Below are 14,080 nucleotides of genomic sequence, written 5' to 3' on the forward strand. Positions count from 1 at the left end.
AAAAATTTAAACACACTTCTTTCTGCCTGTACCTTCTGCCACTAAACCTCAATCAAGTCTAAGTTCGCCAACCACTGAATAGTGAAAGAACACCATATTGGTCTGGTCAATCGGGTTGGTGGCCTACCTTCAAGGGCTTGCTCTAGTAGTAAGCCAACCTCATCTTTAATGGCCAGTAAAATAGAGAAGCCCAAATGTCCACCTAAAAGCTTCAGCCGGATCACTTTGATGCAGACTAAAGGAATCTCTTTACAGTGATGCTCCGATGTCTCCAACACAATGTCCCCTCTATGGGGCCACACTAGAGTACCCTGTACCACTGGAATTTGGATATTAAATGGGGATGATGCAAACAAATGTCAGTACTGGAATTTTGCCAACTACCAAAAATGACCATTTTCGAACATTAATTTTAAGTCTCCACTAGATGGTGCACCAATGCTCCTGTCTTAGTTCTCCTTACAGAAGTGCCAGCACTGACCTTCGTCCTAGGCACTTCAAGCAGATTAGTTAGAGCTAATCCACAATACATTGCATCGATTGATTGAGACATTTCATTGTAGTTGTTGTCTGGGTTTTTTTCACATCTTAAAGTGAGTTCCACGGCAAACTGTTGTCAATCAACAGCTCAAAAAGTGATAAATAGCCAAAGACTGTACCAGTTTTTGGTAAAGGAACCACTGGGCATTGTTTTTTATTGTAATATTCAAACAGATCAATGGTGTAAGGGTAGTGATTATAGTAGTAAAGACAATTAGGTAGTGGTAAATGTGTCAGTAGTGGGAGGAGTAGTTGTATAGGTGCCCAACATAAAGGTAACTTTGCTATTTAACAACTGCATTAGAATAATATACATAATTATAGAACACTAAGGGCTGCTTCACAAACTTCATTTGTAGTTCGTAAAGTAGTATGACAGTGGGACTACTTACTTACTACAAAATGCAGTTCAGAAACCAACAGGTGGAAATGTCTACCTCTGCCGCTTCTTCTATATTTTCTCTATGGAAATCCTTGCTCCAGAAATGTGGGAGGGGTTCATGGGAGTGGTGGGAAAATGAGCAATATCTATTAGTAAATGGGAGAGGTTTAAGGAAGGATAAGGAGAGCTTAGTGAGTCATAAGGAGATATTTAGGGTGGGGCATGCTAATACAAACACCCATCCACACAATAATAAGCCCATTGCTATTCACAAACTACGCTTCTAAAATTACAACTGCCCAAAAAGTGACAAAACAGTAGTAAATTCTTGAAATCTAAAAAATGTTGGCAAAATTAATTGATAAATACTTTATTTCTTTATAAATTATTAGTAACCTTATTTAACAAAAAAAAACTTTTATTAAAAATTCAAATGTAATTTACAGTAATTAAATGTAAATTTACTTAGTAATAAATGTTTTACATATAAAATTGCTAAGTAGAGTTTTAATTTAAATTGTTTACAAAATAAAATATATAAAGTAAATTAATATATTTAATGATTTAGTAAACGTTTATTTTGAAGAGGCAATTTACTCACATGTTTTATTTGAATAGTTCTGGGGTAAAAATAGTTATGTTGATTTATTGTACATTTATATTTTACAAGAAAATGCACTTAAAAAAAACTTTAATCTTTTTTCCTATTCTTTCCTATAGTGAGATCTCCACCAAGACCGTGGAGATCTCCTTCATGGTGGCCAAGATCTCCTCCACAGTGGCAGAGATCTCCACCACAGTGCAGGAGATCTCCACAAAGGTGGCAAAGATCTCCGCCTACCTGTCAAAAGTCATAAGTAGTAAATTTACGCTTGTAGATTTGAGCTCCACTCCCTGGCTTTATGGGGGGGGCATGGAGGGGGGACATGCAGGTCTACAGTCTGGAATAAATGTACACTCAGAAATGGTGAATAACTCAAACCAGTACATTTAAATGAATGAGTTAATTTACACATTTAGATTCACTCATGTGTAAATTAACCTTGGTGAACAGGCCCCTGGATATGCATATGAGCAGAGATATCCATCATGCATTGCTAAAGAGAAAGGATAAGAGTAACAAGCTTTTGTAAAACTATTTTAAAAGTACTTTAATCTATGTAATATAAAATAGGGCAATCCAGTGTACCTCTGTGGAACTTGGGTAGCACAATTGTTCCATCAAGAATTCCTTCAAATAGAGACATAGTGAAATAAAAAACAATCCATTAACAATTAATGATGATAGTGACAACATTTGAAACAGACAAAGGCATAAATACTTTTTTTTTTAATTATTATTATTCAGATATATACAGTTATATTGTGCTCAGTGCTCCTGGTGTTCACACAAAAGTGTAATAAGTGAAGAAGATGTGTACATACAAAAAAGAAAATGAGACGAAAATCATTGTTGGTAGAAAACCTACAAGGGTAATAAGACTATGCCGAGTTTGGCAGTGCAGGAGCGGGACCGCCGGCCCCCACACTGCCAAACCCGTATGCACACCACCTGCCAGATTATGACTTTTTCAGTCACTGACGTGCGTTTTTTTGGCATTCCCATGGCAGTGACTATTAAATAGACCCTGCAATGGGAACTTCAAGGGCAGTACCTGCATGGCATGGACTGGTGCGGTCCATGCCGTGCAGGTACTGGGGTGCATGCACGCAGGAGGGCACAAAATGTGGCCCTGTGCATGCACCCCATGACCCAGAGGCAACAGGGGGCCCTGTAGGCCCCCCTTCGTTTCCTCTCCGCCACGGTTTTCTTGGCGAAGGAACCGCCATGAAAATTGTGAAGGAGATGAAACTCGTAATATGCTTGGCAGGACCGCGGCGGTCCCGCCAAGGATATTGCAGCCTTGAGACTGCTGCACCACCCTGGCGGTTGCGGCAGTGCAAAGGTGGTTTGACCGCCTTAGCTGTAATAGCGTGGTCGGAAGACTGCCAACGCTGCACCCCCGCCAGTCTGGTGGTCCGTGGACCACCAGATTCGGAATCAGGGCTGTATAAGTGGCATCTTTGCCCCCCAGTCAGAATGTATAGATGTACAATCCTTTGAAGTTGTGTATTCATAATCAGGGCGAGAATAATCGAGAGACCCTGTGCTCAAGTTACATTATTTCATCCAGCAGTCCCAAATTCAGGACTCTTGTTCTTATGTGTGCACTTGCAAATATTACATTTTGTAAATCATATCGTTGCATGAAAAGAAATGCTGAATTTATTTTACTAACTGAAATGATGTGTCCTTGTTTCAGGGCCAAGAGAATGCAGAGATGGGTAAGAAAAAGAAAAATATGCCTAATTTTAAACAACCATGCTTTAATACTGTTGTATATAACTTATGGCACGATTATCATTCTAAATATTTTTTTCTATGATAGGTTGGACAATGAAGATTGGTAAGAATGATAAAAAATGTCAAAAGTCAGGTGATCATGCATCTTATTTCCCACCCTACTTACAGTAGTAACTGAAATGTATATCACGTTATACTCTTGAAGCATTTTATAACTAATTTTTTCACTACATGAATCAGCGTCGAATCTATCAGCCCCCTTTAACGTGGTCTGAAGTGGCTACCAGCTGTGTGCTGCGGTTTACTAAGGAATAAATATAAATGAATGGATATATCAATAAATGAACAAATACAACTGTCTACCCAATCTGTATTCCACCAAACAAGCCACGTAGTATTTGTACATATTTTCTGAGGTTAAAACATTATTCATGGTCCTACTCATGTGGCAAGCCCGAATCAGACTGCTATAGCAAAGTTATTCAATGGAGGTTGCACTTTTAATCTTTTGACACTGAGATTCCCCTCCTGTGCCAGAGCCATTGGGCTGGATAGCCACCCCGCCTGTACATTGTGTTGAACAGTGATGACTGTAGTACTTAATTTCTTCCATTTTTGTCAGTGGTGGGCACCATCACTCATTTTTGGGAAGCAGCAGTGCTAGAAGTAGGGTGATCCCACCTGATCCCAGTTCCGGCAGCTATTTCTGGGCCAAATCTGGTATCTGACTTACCCAGGGAAATATGGTAAATTGGTCATGGTGGTGTCATTTTCTGAAAACAGGACATAATTCAGTAGCACTTGCATATTGTCTGCATTCCCTTCGGCACAACAACATGCAAGTGGTACTCCAGCTAGGCCCAAAACAAAGGCCTAGCTTTAAGGGCCACGAGGCCTTCTTTTTTTCCTGTATCATCCTAGCAGGGAGCCATCTGATACTTAACACCTATTAACCGGTGCAATGGAAGGAAACAAAGGCACATAGCTCATCACTTCACAAGTGCTTTAGAGAAACTATGACTTGGAGGTAGGTTTCGGACTTTATTCAACCCCCCACATAAGACATACGCCTACACTGTAAGAATGCAAGATTTATCTGTGTGTATGTTCCGTGAGACAATGATGGTAATATGGTGTTGGAATCACATATCGGCCTTATATGTTAAGAGTCTATGGACGGGAGAAACAGAAAATCAGGACATTAAACATGATTGGGTATGTGTGTACTAGCAAGGTTTTATTACTTCTCAAATTAACCCTTCTTTGCAATCTTAGAACAAAAATTATCAGGGAAAAAACAATATGGATCTAAGCACAGGATTTGCAGTTTGCAAGCAACTCCTTGAAGCTGATAAATAGATCACTGTGCTATGTTAGGATGACAACTTATGCACTGGAAGCAACAAAATGATCTCAGTATCTAATGGAGTAACCCAATTACATAGGTACATAAAATACAAATTAGTTCAATTTTTTTATTGAATTTTGCAAAAGTTTACAGTAAAAGTAAAGCATGGAAGCATATAATTACAGTGTAACAACATAATTGGAAACTGCACATCAGCAGAAAACATGGCAGTACATCTTAAAGGTGGGCATGGCTAAACCAATACAATCCCTAATATATACCAGTACCTCAATATTTCCAACAAATATACAATCATTTGAACAATGCCTTAGAAAGAGGTACATTTATCCAGGTATGACTAATTAACTGCAGATTCAACGAGTGCAGCCTGCTCCTGTGTAGGTGTGCTATTGCTGTCCTGTGCTGCCAATAGGGAGGTCTGAAACGATTGCCAGATATCTACAGGTCGAGAAGCCAGCTGCTGCAATTGCGCATACGCCTCACTTGTGGTGTTACAATACATCATGCTATGAAGCCATGCATTGAGTGTAGGGGACTTTGGGCAGGCCCATTTTAGAGCCAGTTCACGCTTGGCGAGAAGAAGCGATATAGCAACAAATCGGTGCTTAGATTTGGGGAGATCATGAACATATTCCAACAGCGCCAATATAGGCGATGGCGCAACCTCAGTCTCTACCATCTTAGATATTTCTCCAAATATCGACTTCCAATAGCCCTCCACTCTAGTGCAAGTCCACGTCATGTGTGCAAAGTCGGCATCCGGAGCACGACATCTCGGACACATGTCTGGATGAGAAAAGTCCATAGGATGCAGTTTACTAGGGGTCATGTACTCCCTCCACAAAAATGTCAAATGCAACAATTTATGCCGGTGATTTGGAGACACCCTACGAGTCTGTGCGATGCATCGAGTCCACTAAACATCTGTCAACGGATACCCCAGATCCCGCTCCTACGCCACCCGCACACCCATATTGTGGCACAGGAGCAATGCCACTGCCGCCTTGTACATCCATGCCACCAGGTGGCTCTCATCTCCGCCCTGGATGACCCCGGTCAGGATTGAGAAAAAAGGGGGCTCCACAGGATAGCTAACCATACAAGCGTGTAATGCCTTCTGCTCAGGAGCACAAAGTGCTCCATGGTTGTAGCAGTTCTAAAATGGGGGCCTTCGTTACTTGAAAAAATGTGTCCTCCTGGGAACAAATCGCCAAACGTAACCAGGTAAAATTTGGCAAGTGTGCACTTCACTAGGGCCTCCTGCACGATGGGAACCCAACCATTACCCTCAGCGGCAACGTGGGGGAATACAGTACTCGAGTGCCAGTCACCCGCAGCAGCTTATGCCAAGCCCAGCTGGTAGTGGAAACTGTCTGGATGTCTTGCGGGTCCCGGGGGAACCGAATGGTAACAAAGTGTTAAGCGGAGCCGGTAGCACCAAGTCCGCCTCGGATCTATAGTATGGGATCCCAATATCTGCACAGTACCAATGTCGAGCAAAGCTCGCCTGCACAGCCAAATAATATAGCTGAAGATTTGGAACTCCAAATCACCCCCTTTCGTATGGCAGTACTAAAGTGTCCCAGCCAATACGTGCTTGTTTACCACCCCACACTACTCGTGTTAACAACGTACGCAAATTTGAGAAAAAACTGTTGTACAGCGGTATGGGGATGTTAAAAAATAAATACAAAAATTGGGGCAAAACCACCATCTTAATTATAGCTAGTATACCAGCCATTGATAAGGGCAGTTGCACCCAGCGTGCAATGTTACATTCCAATCTCTCAATCACTGGGCCGTAGTTTAACTGATGGATGTGATCCTTCTCTCTATGAATGTCAATACCTAAGTACTTCACAGAGTCATCACACCAGTTCAGCGGGTAAGCTACCATTCTAGGGCAGGGCGCCTCAGTCAATTGGAATACCTCCAACTTCTCATAGTTTATCTGAAGTCCCGACTTAGTGCCGAATCTCGTCACAGCCCGGAGCAATGGTGTAAAGTTATCATCACTGCACGTCTAGAATAAAATCATTGGCATAGAGCGTAAGTAGCAAGGGCCCGGTGGTAAACTGCAAGCCCCTATGGCTATGCCTTTCTAACAGCTGGCGCACCAGTGGATCAAACGCAATTACAAATAATAGCGGGGACAGCGGGCATCCCTGTCGTGTTCCCTGTTTTGGTTAATGTGCCATTCAATCGAATATGTGCCGTGGGCAACATGTATAGTAATCAGACCACTGCCAGGAACCGCTCCGGCACCCCCTATCTGCTCATAGTGGCATATAGGAAGGGCACTCAAGCGAATCAAACGCTTTCTCAGCGTCAAGGAGAACGGCAGCCGCCGGGACCGTCGGCTAAATCCTATTCAATGTAGTAAACAGTGTACAAGTGTTTGAGGAGGAGGACTTGTGGGGAATGAACCCCGATTGTTCTGGTGAAATCAATTTCTCCACGATCAGTGCAAGTCTTGTCGCCAGCATCTTAGCTAAAGTTTTACTATCAAAATTCAAAAGCAACAGGGGCCGGTATGAGCTACATTTCAATACTTCCTTTCCGGGTTTGGGCATTAAATTATGACAGCTTGTCTCAAAGTGGGTGGGAGTACTCCAATGTCAATGGCTTCCTGATACATGTCAATGGGATGGGGCACCAGAAGGGCCTTATACTTTTATTTGGGGGTCTCTGGTTGGCACAGGTAGGTACTTGTGACAAGCAGGGACCCTCTCCTCTAGTCAGGACAAGGGGATTACACACCTAAAATAACCCCTTCTCACCCTCTAGGTTGCGTGGTGCGAGCAGTCAAGGCTTATTTCAGAGGCGTTGTAAGTTAAGCAGTTGTGACCACATACAGTAACCCAGTGACAACACTACATATGGACACCACACAGGTTTTATATAAAAAATAAGTAGACTTTATATAGAGTTACCACAAGACCATAAACGACAAAAATACACACTATGATTACTTTAAGATGGTAGATTAAGCTTAGTTCCGTTCAGTTCTTAGATGGGACACTCTGCGTCAATGTACCTTAAGTTGCGCTGCGCTTCCACGACAAGCAATGTCGCAGCGAGGGGAAATGCTGCAAAGTTCAGATACAAAGAAATAAAGACGTGAAGATCTTCCAGATGCGGCATGCTTCTCGGGGATGCGAGAAGTTCTCGGTCTGATGCGTGGACTACAGCGGCGACATCCAAAATGCGACTGCAGCAGCTCCAGCGGCGACGCTCTTCTCCCACGTTGCGTGAAGCTTCCGCTCGATGCAACAACTACAGCGGCAACATTCAAGATGCGACGGCAGCAGCTCTGACGGTGACGCGCTTCTCGGGGATGCGAGGTGCTCTTGATCGATGCGGTGCAGTGCGACAGTTCCAGCAGTGACACCCTCCTTCTCCGGAGTTGCGTCAGCAGGCACAGCGACGGCGACACGCTCCGACCTCGTTGCCAGATTCTTCTCCTGATGCGGTGCAGTGCGACAGCTCCAGCGGCGACACCCTCCTTCTTCGGACTTGTGACGGCAGCAGCGATGGCGACACGCTTCCTCTTCGTTGCGGCACACTTATCTCCGATGCGGTGCAGTGCGACAGTTCCAGCGGCGACACCCTCCTTTCTCTGGAGTTGCGACGATAGGCACAGCGACGGCAACATGCCTCTTCTCGTTGAGTCGCGCTTCCAGCTCCTTGCGACACACAGTTCCTCAGAAGGCCTAAAACAGCAGCAGGCACTTCCAAAAGAACTCTGGGGAGCTGGGGGGTGAAGTCTGTTGTCTCTGAGACTTCAGCAGGAGGCAAGCTCTTTTCCAAGCCCTTGGAGATCCTTCACAAGTTGAAAGCAAAGTACACAAATTTCCTTTCTACTTCCTTTGGCAGTAAGGTAACCACTGCAGGCCAATTCCCCCAAGCAGCACTTCAGCTTGGGAATAGTCTCCCCCCCAGTTTCTTCAGGTTCCTCTCCTTAATAAAGGTTTTTTCTAGTAGTCCAAAGTGATCTAATTTCATGGGATCTGGGTCCCAATATTTATACCCAGAAATCCTTTGTTCTCTGAGGGGAGAGGGGCCTTTGCCCAGTCCAAACCAGTTCTTAAGCACTCTGTTTACCAGACCTCTTCTTTCCTTTCACAGTGCAGGGCAGAGACATCAGACGCCCCGCAGGAGGTGGACCCAGCATTGTGGAAGGCAAGTACAGTCCTGGAGCACTTTGTTGACAGGACTCCTTCTTCTTCTTTCAGTGTGCAGGGCAGAGACATCAGTTGCTCCCCAGGGGGTGGAGCCAGCATTGTGGAAGGCAGGCACAGCCCTATTCAGAGTGCAGGTGCACTCCTCCCTCCCATCAAGATGCAGATCTCTCTATTCACCACTGGGTGACTCAGCCTGTCCCCTGGAATTCCCCAGCCCTGTCACTCACAGAAACCAGACATAGGAATACACATCCTAGCAGAGGCAGGTTTGAATGGTTAGACAAGCAAAGACCTACTTTCTGAAAGTGGTATTTGCAAACACAGAATATTAAAATAAACTTCACTAAAAGATGTATTTTATTATTCTGAGTTCAGGCATACTAAACTCGAATTCCTACCATGTTTTCTGAGCCTGTTAGGATTATAAAATGTAACAATTCTAACAGCCGATTCTGGTCTATGGAGAACAGAGGGCCTTGCAATATTTAAACACGAAAATGGCTGTAATTCACTATTAGAACATGCCACACACATCAGGGCTTGTCCTACCTTATACTTACAATGCACCCTGCCCTTGGGCCTACCATAGGGGTGACTAATATGAAGAAAAAGGAAGGTTTAGGGACTGGGAAGTGGGTGCACTTGCCCAGTCAGCATGACAGTACCAGACTGCACGCAGGCTCTGCAATGGCAGACCTTAGACACATTTTACAAAGCTGCTTCTGTGGGTGGCACAACCAGTGCTGCAGGCCCACCAGCAGTATTTGGATTACACGCCCTGGCACACTCAGTGCACTAGACTAGGGTCTGACAAGTAAACCAAAGTAGCCAAACATGGAATCACTAATCCATACATCAATTTACAATAGGGAGCACTTGCACTGTGGCACTGAATAGCAGTGGCACAGTGCCCAAAGCATCTACCACCAGCAAAAACATACATGAGGCAACAGCAAAAATGTAAGGGAGACCCACGCCAATGGTGCCAGGTCTAACAAAAACCAACCTGTGAAGCCATCCAGCCCTGGTGCTTTAGAGCACATCTAGCGCATTGATTGCCTCCAGTACCTCATCTTCTGAAAAGGGTTCAGCCAGTAATTCCTGGTGCGCCTTATCTATCCAAGCAAGTGAGACCTTGTCGTGACCCGACAGTGTGGGCAATGGACAGTAGGGCATTAGGACCCTGTGGGGCCTCAGGCAGAGTGACCAAGTCACCGGACACCAGATCCGGTGACGGGGACAGGAAGGGACACACACAATGACTAGGACGTAGACGGAGACGGACGTGCTGACCAGCAGCTGACCAGATGCTAACGCGCTGTAATGAGTGATGCAGATAAAGGAGTATGAGACAAAACTGTGTCCCGTGTTTGATGTACCTCCCGGCGCACGAGCAGAACATGACAACTGGCGACGAAGGTAAAGAAACGGATCGACGCGTGGATCAAAGTGTGTCCAGCACGTACAACATCGTGAGGAAAAAAGAATAAAGGTGCTCACCCTGGATGCGCCGCAAGCAACATGGAAGACGGGAAGAGCGACGCGGGAGCCCACCAGACAGTGACAGTGGAAAGATGCAGCAGATAGCGGTAAGCGCTAGGAGCAAGCGCGGGCCTTTGAAAACAAGGCGCGAGGTCCCGCGAGAGCTTAGGAGTCTCGGCGGCCATCACTAAGTCAGGCGGCTGAGCCAATTAAAAAAGGGAAAACGAATGAGGAGGCCATTATGAGGTCAGGAAAAGCGAGATTTCGATCGCGAAATCTCGCAAGATAACGGCGGCCATTTTAAATGGGACATTGGAGAAATAGGCCATAAGAAAAAGCGGGGCTGCCATTACAAGGCCAGGCGAAGTGAGACAACATTGAAAAAGAGACAATTAAAGAACACGAAGAGGAAGACAGGCAAAGAGAGGCAGAAAGGGACTAAAGACCACCACAACAAAAACAACATAGAAGAAAAACAAGGGGCAAAAGAAGACAAAAGAGAAGAAAATAAGTACACCCAGAAGCCAGAAATAGACAAATTAAAGGCAAAAAGTAAGGAGAATAAAAAGGCATAATAAGAAAAGGAAGAACAAAGACGACCAAAGTATTGTGAGAATGACGGCGGACATTTGAAGGGGACATTCAAGGAAAGGTCATAGGAAAAAGGAGACCAGCCATTTCAAAGCCAGGCAAAGGGCAAAGAAGAAGAAGAACATAAGACAAGGTGAATTAAGGAAAACGCGAGCAAGAAGAAAAGACAGGAAGAAAAAGAAGATAAAGAAGAAAAGGAAGATAAGCACGGAAAAAGGTCTGAAAAGGGAGACAAAGGAAATGAATGTCTTGATTGAAGAATAAAGGATAAACAAAAGGCAAAAGAGCAATAAGGCAAAGGAAGATGATGGTGCAATAAGAAAAGAGATTACCAGAGAATAACAAAAGGACAAATAGAGAAAGAGAAAGAAGGAAAGAATATATACATATATAAGAAAGAAGAACAAGAGAGTGGAAGAAGCCAGAGAAGGCTAAATAAAAGACAGAAAAGAGACCCAACAAAGAAAAGAAAGAAAACAAAAGAGAAGAAAGCAGAACAACAAAGAGAAACAAAAGGACAAAGATTACACAAGGACAAAGAAAGAAAAGGAGAAGTTACAAGGCAATAAAGAAAAGAAGAAAGAAGAAAGAGGAGTAAAATAACGAGGAAAGAAGGGACCTAAGAAATAGGAAAAAGAAAAGGAGAGCCTAGAAAAGGCTAAAAGGACAAGCAGAATAACAGAAGAAGAAGGAAAAAAAAAGGACACAAAAGGGACACAAGAGAAAAGGACAAGGATAGCCTAGAAAAGGCTAAAAGGACAAGGAGAGCCTAGAAAAGGCTAAAAGAAAAGGAGAATAACAGAAGAAGAAGAAGAAAAAAGGACACAAAAGGGACACAAGAGAAAAGGACAAGGGGAGCCTAGAAAAGGCTAAAAGGACAAGGAGAGCCTAGAAAAGGCTAAAAGAAAAGGAGAATAACAGAAGAAGAAGAAGAAAAAACGACACAAAAGGGACACAAGAGAAAAGGACAAGGAGAGCCTAGAAAAGGCTAAAAGGACAACGAGAGCCTAGAAAAGGCTAAAAGGACAAGGAGAGCCCTGAAAAGGCTAAAAGAAAAGGAGAATAACAGAAGAAGAAGAAGAAAAAAAGGACACAAAAGGGACACAAGAGAAAAGGACAAGGAGAGCCTAGAAAAGGCTAAAAGGACAAGGAGAGCCTAGAAAAAAAGGGGTAAAAAGGAGAAACACGAAAAGACATACCGCAGGAGAAAGAGCAGCAAAAAAAAAGAAAGGACAAAGACATGCAATGAGCAGAGCGGACAAGCGCCACCAAGGAAATAAAGGCAAGAGGCACCTCAGGGCCAGGACCAAAAGGTGTTGAGACAGAAATAATATAGATGATAAGACAACAAGTTCTCCAAAGAGTCACAGGCGGTGACGAAAGTGAAAGGATAGATGATAACGGCTACCTACGAACAACAACGAATAACAAGAAACAGATAGCATTTCAAGGACAAAGAAGGCGGAGGAAGAAGAAATGGCAGCGACAACGGCAGCCACATGGACGGTGGAAGATAGAGGACAAGGAAGCGATGGAGACACTAGATTCATGAAGAAATGTAGAATGACAAGTACTCTCTCTCTCTCTCTCTCTCTCTCTCTCTCTCTCTCTCTCTCTCTCTCTCTCGTTCGTTCACCCCCATCCATATAATTGTGAATGAGGACTATGGTAAATGTGTCACGAACTTTTGTTTGCAACAAGGGGGGAGGTGTCGTGACCCGACAGTGTGGGCAATGGACAGTAGGGCATTAGGACCCTGTGGGGCCTCAGGCAGAGTGACCAAGTCACCGGACACCAGATCCGGTGACGGGGACAGGAAGGGACACACACAATGACTAGGACGTAGACGGAGACGGACGTGCTGACCAGCAGCTGACCAGATGCTAACGCGCTGTAATGAGTGATGCAAATAAAGGAGTATGAGACAAAACTGTGTCCCGTGTTTGATGTACCTCCCGGCGCACGAGCAGAACATGACATCTTACAGGGTCAAGATACCTGCTACAGAGATCTTTATGTGCCCAGCAATTCTGAGGGATTATAATAGTGGTGAGACTACTTTGGTGGTTGGTGAAGTTCTGTGTTTTGTCTATTCACAGTTTTGACTGATAAAGTAGCATAGAGGGTTAATGTCACTGCTGCAAAACACATTGTTGTGTAACATGCAGATCATTGATTTGTATTTTAGCCAGATTGATGCAACAAACCCGTAGGCCCACTTATATAGCCAAACTCAGTGGGGAAGATGGAGAGTGGATTACTGGTAATGTAGGAGTATTGAGGGAGGTACTTAAGTATTACATAACGTTATACATCTCCAGAATTACCGACCTCCTTGCGGTTTATAGTGATTACCTTGATGAGGTCTGTCATGTTCTGCTCGTGCGCCGGGAGGTACATCAAACACGGGACACAGTTTTGTCTCATACTCCTTTATTTGCATCACTCATTACAGCGCGTTAGCATCTGGTCAGCTGCTGGTCAGCACGTCCGTCTCCGTCTACGTCCTAGTCATTGTGTGTGTCCCTTCCTGTCCCCGTCACCGGATCTGGTGTCCGGTGACTTGGTCACTCTGCCTGAGGCCCCACAGGGTCCTAATGCCCTACTGTCCATTGCCCACACTGTCGGGTCACGACACCTCCCCCCTTGTTGCAAACAAAAGTTTGTGACACATTTACCATAGTCCTCATTCACAATTATATGGATGGGGGTGAACGAACGAGAGAGAGAGAGAGAGAGAGAGAGAGAGAGAGAGAGAGAGAGAGAGAGAGAGAGAGTACTTGTCATTCTACATTTCTTCATGAATCTAGTGTCTCCATCGCTTCCTTGTCCTCTATCTTCCACCGTCCATGTGGCTGCCGTTGTCGCTGCCATTTCTTCTTCCGCCGCCTTCTTTGTCCTTGAAATGCTATCTGTTTCTTGTTATTCGTTGTTGTTCGTAGGTAGCCGTTATCATCTATCCTTTCACTTTCGTCACCGCCTGTGACTCTTTGGAGAACTTGTTGTCTTATCATCTATATTATTTCTGTCTCAACACCTTTTGGTCCTGGCCCTGAGGTGCCTCTTGCCTTTATTTCCTTGGTGGCGCTTGTCCGCTCTGCTCATTGCATGTCTTTGTCCTTTCTTTTTTTTTGCTGCTCTTTCTCCTGCGGTATGTCCATTCGTGTTTCTCCTTTTTACCCCTTTTT

At 44.3% G+C, this 14,080-nt stretch overlaps 1 protein-coding gene across 1 annotated transcript in view; it reads left to right on the forward strand.

Annotated features, from left to right (window-relative positions):
• Positions 1-1,868: 1,868 nt before the first annotated feature.
• The window catches only part of LOC144783216 (uncharacterized), a 70,834-nt gene continuing 58,622 nt past the window's right edge, over positions 1,869-14,080 (forward strand). The window contains exons 1-2 of the mRNA XM_078662308.1: positions 1,869-3,247; positions 3,352-3,369. Coding sequence (XP_078518434.1) covers positions 3,244-3,247; positions 3,352-3,369 — 22 coding nt within the window. The 5' untranslated portion in view covers positions 1,869-3,243. The remainder of the gene's footprint in view (positions 3,248-3,351; positions 3,370-14,080) is intronic.

Source organism: Lissotriton helveticus, chromosome 9 (genome assembly GCF_964261635.1).
Source record: "Lissotriton helveticus chromosome 9, aLisHel1.1, whole genome shotgun sequence".
Classification (NCBI taxonomy): domain Eukaryota; kingdom Metazoa; phylum Chordata; class Amphibia; order Caudata; family Salamandridae; genus Lissotriton; species Lissotriton helveticus.